Raw genomic sequence first — 11,561 nt, forward strand, 5'->3', positions numbered from 1 at the left:
GCGCCATGACGGAACTCCTACCATTCCTTCCGATGAGACACTGAGGCCCAGAAAAATTCTACCCCCGACTCCCAGCCCCCTAATCAATTCAGCATCGGCTGGCCAGAAGGCCTGCTGCTGCCCACTGGGCCACACACCCAGTGTTGGTGTTTTATGGCAGAAATCAACACATGGTTCTAGGCTGACAGTGACCTGCAAAGCCCAGGCAATCTAATTAAATGAACACATTTCCCCAAGCAAATCAATCATGCATCATCTTACTTTTATATGCAGACCAGCCATACCTGTCAACACCTGTCCTTCCTCAGCTGGTTACTCAGATATTCACACCACACCCTCCAGAGGCTGCCCAGTGGCACCCGGCCTGCCCTGCACCTTATCAGGTGCCCCTGAAAACAGGTCATTCCTGAGAAGTAGCTCCAATTCCAACTATTTTACAACTGAGGACACAGGTGCCAAGGGCTGTGCATGGCTCGGGAGAAACTTGGACCTAGGTTGCCCCTATCTTGGGCCTGGCCCACAGCTCTCCCTCCCACTCCGCACTCCTCCTGCCTGACCCTGACCTCCCCACATCTTTCCCCTAACTTCGTTTTTTTTTTTTGCAGGGGGCTCACCCAGGGCATGCAGAAGTTCCCGGGCCAGGGATTGAACCTGAGCCACAGAAGTGACAATGCCCAATCCGTAACCAGAGAATTCCTTCTCCCATCTTCTGACTCCAGTTCCCACTTTGGGGTATAAGAAGGGTCAGGTGCCAGGGCTGTGGACCATGCCCCCAACCCCACCAAGCCACAGCAGAGCCTGGCATTAGGCAAACAAATCTTTATTCCTGAGGATAAAAACAGGCATCCTCCTCCAACTCAGCCAGGGCCTCATCACTGAACTTAAGAGTCCCAGGACCTCCATCCCTGAGTTGTGTTGTGCGTGTGTGTACGGAGGTGACTCCTGGGTAACATCTGGAGGTAGCCCAGTGGAAGGGGATTCTCACAGGTACCCTGTCACAACCTCCAGAGGTGGGCAATCTCCGGCAAGGTGGCAGCATGGTCAGAGTTTAGTAACCTGGGTAGAGAGGGAAGGAGAGGTTCCTGTCAGTTACCAAAGGACACAGAACACCCCCTCCCCCAGGAGCAGCTTCATCTGAAGGCAGGAAGGGAAGACAGGGGGTCCACCGGGGGCAGAGTCATTCAGAACAAACCAGGAGGACTTCCTGGAATCGGGGTCAGGACGGAACAAGCAGTGGATAAACAAAAGGAGCTCAGCAAGCTAGAGGTCAGCTCACCAAAGCAGGGCTGATGGGGCCAGACCGTGGGTGCTGGAGGGCAAAGATGACAGCATCGTGGACTGAAGCAAAGAGATGCTGCTTGGTGATAGATGCATCAAAGAAATGCCCAGCCTCGAGCTGCGAGACCACAGGAGCTGTAGGCAAGGAGTAGGTCTCCCCTGACTCACAGAACCACCAGGAACCCCAGTTCCCAGGCAGCAGCAGAGTATTACCTTGACCTTCACACCTGAGTCTTACAGCTAACTCCCCACTCTTCTTTTTTTTTGGCCCCACCCATGGCATATGGAGGTTCCCAGGCTAGGGGTCGAATCAGAGTTGTAGCCTAGGCCACAGTCACAGCCATGCCCGATCTGAGCCGCCTCTGCAGCCTATACCACAGCTCACAGCAACGCTGGATACTTAACCTACTGATCGAGGCCAGAGTGTCCTCATGGATACCAGTCGGGTTCGTAAGCCATGATGGGAACTCCCTAACTCCCACTCTTGACCCCTGATTCCCAGGACACCTCTGACCTCCAGCTTCAGGGACTTTCTTTGTGCTGCCTGGCAAATTCCTTGGCCGGAACCCCCACCCCCTCGCCAGACCCCTCTTGTTGTCCCCATCCCACGTACAGTGGCAGGCAGCCATGTATACCTCCACCTCGATCTCCCGGAAGTCACGGAAAATCTGCAGCAGAAAAGGGGGCCAGACTCAGAGGGAGGTTCAGGGGCTCTGAGGGGGGACTCAGGCAGGCTCTGGGGAGGGAGTTCAGGGGGGAACTGAGAGGGTTGGGGGTCAGGCTCAGAGGGCTCTTGGAGCTAGATATGGGGTCAGGGTAGAGGGGTCTTGTCCTCCCTCAGGGCCCTCACATTCTTCAGGCTCTTGAGACACACAGTGTCCACAAAGGAGAGGGCGCCCAGGTCCAGGATGAGGCTGTGGAAATCTGGCTGAGGCAGACCCAGGGCCTTCAGTGAGGACATGGCTGGGGCCTTGGCATCTTCTTGATCTCCCGCTGCTATATCCTCTAGCTCATTCTCTGCACTCACCTGCCAGGGAACCAGATATACTGCAAAGGCCACCCACAGAGGGGTGAAGGCAGGGAACACACACAGATATACAGAGACACACACGATCAGAAATGGGAGCAGATGGGATTTCTCATCGTGGCTCAGTGGTTAACGAAGCTGACTAGGAACCACGAAGTTGTGGGTTCGATCCCTGGCCTCGCTCAGTGGGTTAAGGATCAGGCATTGCCATGAGCTGTGGCGTAGGTTGCAGATGTGGCTCAGATCCCGCGTTGCTGTTGCTGTGGCTCTGGCGTAGGTCAGCAGCTACAGCTCTGACTAGACCCCTAGCCTGGGAACTTCCATATGCTGTGGGCACAGCCCTAGAAAAAGGCAAGAAGACAAAAAAGACAAAAAAAAAGTGGCAGCAGACGTGTAAGCACACATATATGGGGCATACAGGGACACGGACATGGGAAGCCTGGATATAAAGACAGGCAGGACATAGGGGGACACAGAGGAGAGGATACTGGGACTCCATGAGCACATAGACATGCATCTATTGCTCTGTTACCTCCTGGCCCCAGGTTTAATAGGGACACTTAAAAAGGAAGGGCACTGGGAAAATATGCCCCACCTTCGGTCAGCCAGAATTGAGGATGGAGGCCCAGGGACAAACCAGAAGAGACTCATGGACACATGTGCACACACAGACATCCTGACATCCTGCTGAGTCTCTAATTGAGATTGTTGCCCCCCACCCCCGTTTTTTAAGGGCTGCACCCGAGGCATATGGAGGTTCCCAGGCTAGGAGTTTAATCAGAGCTACAGCTGCCGGCTTACACCACAGCCACAGCAACATGGGATCTGAGCCACATTTGCGACCTAAACCACAGCTCACAGCAACACCAGATCCTTAACCCACTGAGCAAGGCCAGGGATCAAACCCGCATCCTCGTGGATACTAGTTGGTTTCAAAACCCGCTGAGTCACAGTGAGAACTCTGATTATTGTCCATTTGATCCCAGATTTTCCCCATGTGCCCAGTCTCTTCCCTCTGCCTATGAGCACAGACTGCAGGGTCTTATGGAATCCACAAATTCAAGGTCTTTAGCCAGACATCAGATTACAGACCAGAGAGCCACAAGCAGAACTCTGTGGCATATCACTAGAGATCTCCCACAGAGATCCCTCCATTCCTCCTACCACTGACACAACAACCTTGAACCCATAACTGGTAGGTCCATGGATTTACTCATAGGACACACATCTCTCTGCAGCTCATGGCTGGCCCCTCTGCCACCTCCAGACTCACCTTGATGTTGGAGCCCTCCACATCGTTGCTGTCGATGTTTGTGATACCAGTGTTTACACTGATGGAAATAGAAGTGCCCTTGATGTGAGAAGAAGAACGTATATGTGTGACTGGGTCACTTGGCTGTATAGCAGAAATTGACAGAACATTGTAAATCAACTATAATAGAAAAAATAAAAATCTTAAAAAAAAGAAGAAGAAGCGCCTTGGAGACGACAGCCTAGGCCAGGCAAGAGGGGGGCAAGAAGAGGGTGGTCCCAGCTGTCACATGACAGCCAGGCCCTGGCTTTGGCCAGGTAAGTGGACCAGGGCAGCCAGGCTGAAGGCTCTAGGGTTTTGACCCGCTTTGGGAAGAGGCCTGTGATGGTTCATGCTTAGGAGGCAGGAGATAACCAAAGCCCCTTCCCCAGAGGCCTGACTTGCCAGGGGAGTAAAGCAGGGTCCCCAGGGGCTCCAGGGAGAGAAGGATGCATGAAGGAGGGTGAGAAGCCAGGGGGCCGGGAGAAAGGCTGGGTGGGCTACAAGCGGCCCCTGCCTTTTTCACGAGCTTGTTGTCCTTCTGCAGTCGTTTCAGCTTTAGCTCCTGCCGCCTGAGCAGCTTCTTCTTCTGGGAGATGAGGTGGTCCACATCCACACCACACTAGAGCAAAGGGCAGGGCAGCGGATGTGGCCCCTGGGGAGGTGAGGGACCCTCTGTCCCACACCCTGTGGAGCCCAGGCCTCACCCTCTGCTTCAGCGTGTCACCGTAGAGCTCAGCGTTGGCAAAGAACATGGTGGTTGAGGAGCGGAAGATTTTCACGCCCGGGACCTCCCTGGCCTGGGGATGAGTCAGGGGTAGGGGTGGCTGAGCCTGCATCTCTCCTAGCTACCTCTCGGTCTGCTTTCCTTCCTCCCCTGTGTACCCCCCAGGGCCCGCCACCCAACCCTCTGCTCCTCAGCCAATGCAGGCCCAGCTGTGGCCCCTGCCTTTCCAGGATTTCCCTGGCCCCTCAGCCTGGCCTGTCAGAGCTGCTGCTTCTTCCCTCAGGACATCCTGAACCTCATCTTCCCTGGTTTCCTGCCAGTACCAGGCCAGGTTTCAATGGAATTAGCATTTGCTCGGGTCTCTTTTCTGCATGCAGACAGAGACACTGTCCTGGGCTGCCGGCCCAGCACAGCCCAGGCTTTCCCAGCTCCCACCCCACTCAGGATACTCCAGGTCTCTGCTCGGCCTTTGGGCCTGAATGATATTCCCTCCCAACCACCACCACCTCCCTTTCCATTCAGCTGAGCCACGCCTCTTGTGTCCTCCCCTCCCTCTGCCTCATCGTCCTGTGCTCAGCCTTCAAGGTTCCATGTCAGGGGGAATGAGCTTGTTTTATTTCACACCTTTGTTCGCAGAGCTTGGCATGAGACTTCACAGGAGGTACATGAAGGACAGAGATTCAGTAACCCTGCTGATCAGCTCAGGAAACAGCCTTCCCCCAACCGGGTGCCCGAGATCCTGCCCCTCTGCATTCCTGACCTGGGGCTACTCTGCAGGATGGGGCTTGTACTGCCGCCTCCAAGACAGACCCCTCCCCCAGGCCCCAAGGTCCATGTTCTGAGTCGGGGGTGAGGGGAGTGGTCACAGACCCAAATTCTTTCCTTGAAATTTTAAGGACAAAAGTGCCCTTGGTGCCTCCCACCCCACTTCCCTGCCAGGTGCCAAATGATCTGATAAGGGGTGGCCCATTCAGCTCTGTGCCCCCCATCTGCACCCTTCTCTGGTTTAGCCCCCGCCACTCACTTCTGAGTACTCTGCCACATCTCTGTAAATGTCTGTGTCTGGCACCTGCCCCAGGACAGAGTAATGGGGCCTGTGAAGGAGAGAGCAAGTGTGAGAAGAGGGGGGCATTGGGGGGGCAGTGAGGGGGGTACTAGGGAGCCTGGGGTCACCCTCAAGATGTGGGAAAGCTGGGGGAAGCCAGTGTGGATCTCACTCCCTCAATGGTCGGAATGCAGGGGACCAGAGGTGTGACTCACAGCTGTATGCGGACCACAACAAGCAGCATGGAGAAGGCTACCGCAACCGCCAGGCCAAGGTCCAGGTTCAGCAGGATGGTGGCCACAAAAGTCACTAGCCAGATGAGCTAAACACAGAAGGGCAGCGGTTAGCAGGGTCTAGAAGGGTCACTGGAGCTGAAGGCCCTGACCCCCTTGCCCGCCCCCATGCTCCCAGGCCTCTCACCAGATCCACTCGATTTGTCTTCCAGAGGGAGCATAAGTCAGTGAACTGCATCAACATGCCCTTCAGGTTCACAATGATGACGGCTGCCAGAACTGCCTGGGGGGTAGGGGGAGGGCCACCAGGAACTCCTGAGAGGTCTGGGATGCTGACCACCCTGACTACCTGGGCATGAGCCAGTCTGTCCCTTAAGCACCTGGGTGTGACCCCCAAATGGCACCCACCACCTGCTGCCCCCTGAAGCGAACAGCTTGGATCTGGCTGGGAAAGGGTCTCACCCCTGACCCTTGACTCCAAGTCTCACCCCAGAGATCGCAAGCTTGAAAAAAACAGGACATGAGCCTGCACCCCTCCCCCTTGCCCAGGACCTGACTGATGGGAGTCTGTGGCCTGGCAAAGGCCCCCAAGCCTGGTGGGGTGGGGGTGGGGCGGGGGCTCACCTTGGGCAGGTCTTGGAAGAGTTCTCCAAGTTTGAGGATGATAACGAGGATGAAGAGGGAGGAGATGGCTCCAGCCACCTGTGCAGTGGGAGTGAGCAGGAAGGTGGGTGGAATGGGAGGGCGGGGAGAGGGAAGAGCAGGGGGAGTGGGGAGGGCAGAGGGAGGTGAGAGGGCAGGGGATGGGACCACCCAGGCAGAGCAGTGCATGTGCAGAGGCACACCCACGCCCACACCTGCAGCCTACCTGTGTGTTGCCCCCGGTGCTCTCCTGTACCAGGCTCCGAGACATAGAGCAGCTCACAGGGAAGCACTGGAAGATGCCCCCAATGAAGTTACTGAGGCCGAGCGCCACCAGCTCCTGGTGGGGGAGTGCAGGAGTGGGGACACGTCACTAGCAGCTCCTGGTCCCCGTGTCCAGGCCCCTTCATCCCCACTCAGTAGCCCCCAGAGACTTGGCCGCTGTTCCCCCATGTAATGCTCTCCCCCTCTCAATCCCCCACATGGTCTCAGCACATCTGTTTCCCTGCCTCCCACCTGATACTCCATCCCCCCAGGACCTGTGGTCTCTGCCCCCTCTGGGTCTCGCATCCCATCCCCCAGACCTGGTTGCTGTCCACCCGGTAGCCATGCCTCAGGGCGAAGATCTTCCCCAGCGAGATGGCAATGGCGAAACCAACCACGGCGATGGCGAAGGCATTTCCCACAAGACTTGCAAACAGCTGCGGGCTGGGGGCCACTGGGGGCACCAGCCTGTGAGGGGCATCTGTGAGGCCAAAGGAAGGTTCTGGCCCTGGCTGCCCAGCCCTCCCTGACCCGAAGGGGTCAGGAGCTCACCCTGCAGGGATTCTGCCCACGACATCCACCCCGAAACTCTCATTCAGTCCTATGCCGTAGGAGATGCCTGTGGCCCCGATGAGCTGAGGGGAGAGCACAGAGTCAGGGGAGTGAGGTGCGGGCAGCGTCCTTAAGGGAGATGGAGAAACCACTTTGGGGATAAAGAGAGAGGCCTGAAGCGAAACCCTCAGAGGAGTGGGGAGGTGTCAGCAATACGCGGAGAAACAGACACCATCATTTTGGGAAATGGGAGATGCCATCAGGGACTGTGTGCTATGGTCCCCCCAGTCAGTGCCCAGTCCAGCTAGTCCTTAAATACCTGGGATGCCCACAGGGCAGGGACGTGTCCTCACTTGCCCTGTCCCCTGTCCCCCACCCTCCAGAATTCGAACCGTGAGTAGCTCCCCGGGGAGTGGCATGGGCAGATGTTGCTGCAGCTTGTCGTTCAATAGCTTCACCAGCACGAGCACCAACCCTGCCACAACTGCAGTGACCAAGGTGTTGAGTACAGTCTTGGGCAGATTCCAGCAGACCTCCAGTGCTGTCTGAGGAGAAGGGGGAGTCAGAGCCAGCCCTCAACATCCTGGGTCCACCCACCACTCCTCCTTCCATCCTCACTCACATAGATGAGGGACAGTGGCCCAGAGCGGCTGCTCAGATGGAGGCCAAACACATACTTGAGTTGTGAGATGAAGACCTGCACGGATGCGGCTGTGGTATAGCCACGGACCAGAGGCTCTGACAAGTAGGTGACCACGAAGCCGAAGTGGACCAGGCCCAGCCCCACCTGTAGGGTACACGGGGAAGTCAGGGGAGGGCAGCGAGAGTCTTAAGGGTGGACAGAGCAGAGTCCAGGGCAGGTGGGATCAGAGGGGGATGAATGAGGAGGGAGCATGACAGTGACAGCCAGACATTCAGGGGAACTGTCAGGTGGAGTGGAGAATGAGTCTGGCATTTGGGGGCATGGACTGCTCTGCACCTGAAAGAGGCCCACTAGGACACTGAGTGCAGAGGCCAGCTGCACCCGCCTAGCATCTCTGGCTGCCACATCAACCGTAGAATTCGAGGCCTGCAGGAAGTCCTCATCTGGGGCCAGCGATTCTGTCACACTGCCCACCATCACAGACATGACAGCAAAGGTGCCTGTAAGAGTAGATCAAGATAGGGAGAGGACACTGCCCTGCCCTGGAGCCCTGGTCCTAAGGGAGAAGTCAGGAGACACCCAATTCTACACCAACATCTTCAGATAATGCTGTGCAGGTAGAGGCAGTGCTGGCGGTCGGTCAGATATAAACCTTAAGTTCAAGGGTTCTTGAGGGTGGCTGGAAGTGTTGGCCCTGCATCACCTACCTTGGCCCGCCTGTGTCCACTGGCTTAAGACCGCTCCCCTTGTAAAAGGTGGCAGGGGGAAGGGGACATGGCATGCCTGAGACTATCAGGCTTATGCAAAGTCTGGGCCCCTTGAGTGGCTTTACTACCCACACCCTCCTGGGCCAGGACTTCGTGGTAAACTGAATTTGTGGCTCCACAGTTGGAGGCCTGGTCCTGCCTGGAATGACCCTTAGGCCAGTCTCCCAGCCACCCAGCACCAATGCCTCCCTCCCTCTTGCCAGTGTTTCCTTGCCCAGCTCAGCCTCTCTCACCCTGTCCTCCCTGGGGAACATGGGCATCCTCCTGCAAGGCTGGGCCGGGCTCCACTCACCCACAGAGATGTGCCGGGAAGTGCCAAACAGGAAATAGATAAAGACAGGGTAGAAGGAACTGTAGAGGCCAAACACGGGGGGCAGTCCGGCTAGGAGGGCATAGGCCAAGCCTGGAGGTAGAAGGGTAGCAATGTAGGCTTGGAGGTCAGGGTCTTGAAAGGATAAAAGAATCCCAGCCCTGGGTTATGAGCCATAGTCCCAGGGACATCGGTCATGCTTTTGGGATGTGGCAGGAAGTAGGGAGTGGGGTTTGCAGACCACAGGGCTTCCCAGCCAGGACCTTAAAGGCTCAGGGTCACCACCCAAGAGTTGAGGGTACAGTCTCTAGGTCAAAGGTGGCTCACCCTGTGGTAGCTGCATAATGGCCACACTCAGGCCAGACAACAGGTCACCCAGAAGCCACTCACGCACAGGATACTGGGGTAGCCAGGCCAAAACTGGGAGGTACTGGAGCAGAAGGGCGTAGGCCTGAGCACGGGAGCAACTGGGGACAAAAGGATAGATATTAGGGATAGGGGCTAAGTTCTGCCAGTGCTCCCAGCCCCCAGGCCTCCCCCTCCAAGCCTTACCGAAACCAGTTTCGCCACTGCCAGGTCCCAGTTGCTGAGCCTCGGTTCCCCAGCTCCTCCAGCTGTTCTTGGTTGAGCAGAGGCCGCTCAACATGGTAGTCTCGCCTCCTCAGCTCCATTGTTTGTGTTGTGGACAGCAGTGCCTGTGTGTCCCTCTGGCTAGGGTGGTGAGGCCAGAGGCACAGTGAGGGCACTCCTGGTCCAACCTCCCCCACATCTCCGTCTGGGACCAGAGAGTTACCCACCTGAATTTTCTAGGTCCCAGACCTAGGTAGGTCCAACCCCTGCAGCTGTCTCCTGCAGGCCCTATGCCCACGCCCAGGCAGGGGCAGTACCTGAACTTTGGCTGGTAGAAGACTCTTGCGCGGCCAAAGTCCCCCACAAAGAGACAGCAGGATGAGCTCAAGCCACATTTCAGCCCAGGTGTGGCTGCCCAGCCCTGAGTGTTCACCAATCTAGGTTCCAGGCTGACTGCCCCTCCCAGCCCCCTCCCCCTAGCCTGGGCTCTTCCCCAGCCAATCCCAGTCCAGACTGTGTCCTTATCCAGCTCCCCCACGAGCCCAGTGCATGCTGTCTGAGAGCAAGAAAGGAATCCAGCAAACCAGGCAAGCCTCTATTCACAGGAGGAGGCTCTAAGAGAAGGAAAGTGTTGGGGCTAAGATAGCGCTTGGGCCTCCAGCTCAGGACTAATCTGGGAAAGCCGGGGGATGCCTCTCACCTGGAGGGACATGTTCCCACCTGGAAAGGGAAGCTCCCATCAGAAGGGGGGACGGTCTCACCTAAGGGAAACTCTCATCTAAGAGGAAAATTTTTCACCAGCCTAGGTAAGTTTTGTACTGGGCAGAACCTCTGATCTGCCCAGTGGCAACCACCTGAATAAGGGGAAGGATCTCACTGGGGAATAGGAGATTTGGGGGGAGGGAGTTCTCACCTGGGAGGAAGCTGTCCCAGAAATAGTTGTGGTCTGGCAATAAGAGCTCTTAGAGGGGGAGCGCTTACCTGGGGGAAAGTTCTCACCTGCCAAAAAAGTTCTAATCTGGAAGGTATTCTCACCTAAGGGAAGATCTGATCTTGGGGAAGCTCCTACACGTAATGGGAGAAAGCTCTCACCTGGGAAGGGAATCTTACCCAGAGGGAGGCTCTGCCCTACTGGGAAAGCCTTCACCCCTGAGGAAAGTTCTGATCTGAGAGAAGCTCTGACCTAGGGTGAGCTTCCCACCCGAGGGGCAGAAACTCACCGGGAAAGAACTCTAACCTGATGTCCCGGCTAGAGGAAGGAGTGGAGTGGGTGCGAGCACGATCCTCAGACTCTTGGCGAGTCGCGCCCGTCTCACAGAGATCTTTGAGCCCCCTCGCCCCTCCCCCGTGAGTCACTCAAGGTCTTAAAGGGCTCCTGCCCCCGCCACCACCAGCCCCCTTGCCCCCCCCCCCCCCCGCACCGGTGCTTGGAGGACCGGGCCTAGATACTTGGCCCCTCCCTCTGGGAGGGCCCTGCAACCAGAAGGGCCAGAGTGCTCATTCCCCGACCAGTTGCATCACTGGACTCAGGTCCCCGCTATGGGCATTCTTGTAGCCACGTCCCGGGCCCAACGTGCCGCCCCGGAGCACCTCCTAGGCCGGCACTCCTCCACACGCAGCTGCCTCCTGGTGGCAGCCAGCTAGCCCCCCGGACAACGCTAGAGGGGCTTTCCGCACTGCCCGTAGGGGTTGGGGCCGCACCGGTTCCCACCCCATCCCTCGCTATGGTTGGGCAGGTGTCTGCAGAAAATCGCCAAAACACTAAACCGAGGCGCGTCAGGCGGGAAGTGCCTGCCAGGGACTCGGCGATCCCTTCCGAGCTAACCCAAGCGGGGCGCCTGCTCGGGAGCCTAGGGGTGGCCCGCGCCTCGGACACCGGACACCTCGCGGACTCGGACACCGGGAACAGGGGCCGTGCCCTGTACTCACTCACCCAGGCGCTTCTGACAGCCCCATTGCGGGTGGGCGGCGGAGATGCAGCAGCTCCTAGGTCTCCGGCAAGAGGCCGCTACGGCCCGAAAGGCGGGGCCGGGACGGAGGCAAGGCCTGGGGCGCGCTCCCAGCAGCCAATCCTCAGGCGGGACGGGGAAGGCTTGGGCCAGTCAGCGTGCCGGGGCGGGGCCTAAGGGACAAGGTCGCGGCGCTGAGAAGCAGGAGGAGGAAGATTTAACCCCTTCCTTCCCGAGCGCCTTGGTTTGCGCTCCCCCTCGTG

The 11,561-nt window shown here is 57.6% G+C and overlaps 1 protein-coding gene across 2 annotated transcripts; it reads right to left on the reverse strand.

Moving 5' to 3' along the window:
• Nucleotides 1-804: 804 nt before the first annotated feature.
• SLC26A6 (solute carrier family 26 member 6) lies at nt 805-11,374 on the reverse strand. 2 transcript variants are annotated; one of them, XM_047773690.1, is made up of 21 exons: nt 11,283-11,374; nt 9,332-9,490; nt 9,107-9,246; nt 8,762-8,872; nt 8,039-8,202; nt 7,682-7,846; nt 7,452-7,604; nt 7,060-7,142; nt 6,828-6,975; nt 6,470-6,583; nt 6,226-6,303; nt 5,789-5,884; nt 5,584-5,690; nt 5,348-5,417; nt 4,304-4,396; nt 4,114-4,218; nt 3,579-3,656; nt 2,129-2,305; nt 1,892-1,946; nt 1,277-1,413; nt 805-1,056 (listed from the first exon to the last, which is right to left on the reverse strand). In XM_047773690.1, exons 1-21 carry the CDS (start codon nt 11,303-11,305, stop codon nt 1,042-1,044), a joined length of 2,271 nt encoding a protein of 756 aa, XP_047629646.1. In that variant the 5' UTR covers nt 11,306-11,374; the 3' UTR covers nt 805-1,041. The 2 variants fall into 2 exon arrangements, with proteins under 2 accessions (XP_047629646.1, XP_047629638.1); XM_047773682.1 differs by having other exon boundaries at nt 3,579-3,701.
• Nucleotides 11,375-11,561: the final 187 nt, after the last annotated feature.

This window comes from Phacochoerus africanus, chromosome 1 (genome assembly GCF_016906955.1).
Source record: "Phacochoerus africanus isolate WHEZ1 chromosome 1, ROS_Pafr_v1, whole genome shotgun sequence".
Taxonomy (NCBI): domain Eukaryota; kingdom Metazoa; phylum Chordata; class Mammalia; order Artiodactyla; family Suidae; genus Phacochoerus; species Phacochoerus africanus.

Excerpts from the sequence above, each read along its gene's own strand:
- SLC26A6 (XM_047773682.1), bottom strand. The coding sequence starts at position 11,305 with ATGGGGCTGTCAGAAGCGCCTGG. Across the intron at positions 8,203-8,761 it reads TTCCCGGCACATCTCTGTGG|GCACCTTTGCTGTCATGTCT; the intron begins GTGAGTGGAGCC and ends CTACTCTTACAG. Across the intron at positions 6,584-6,827 it reads ACCGGGTGGACAGCAACCAG|GAGCTGGTGGCGCTCGGCCT; the intron begins GTCTGGGGGATG and ends CTCCCCCACCAG.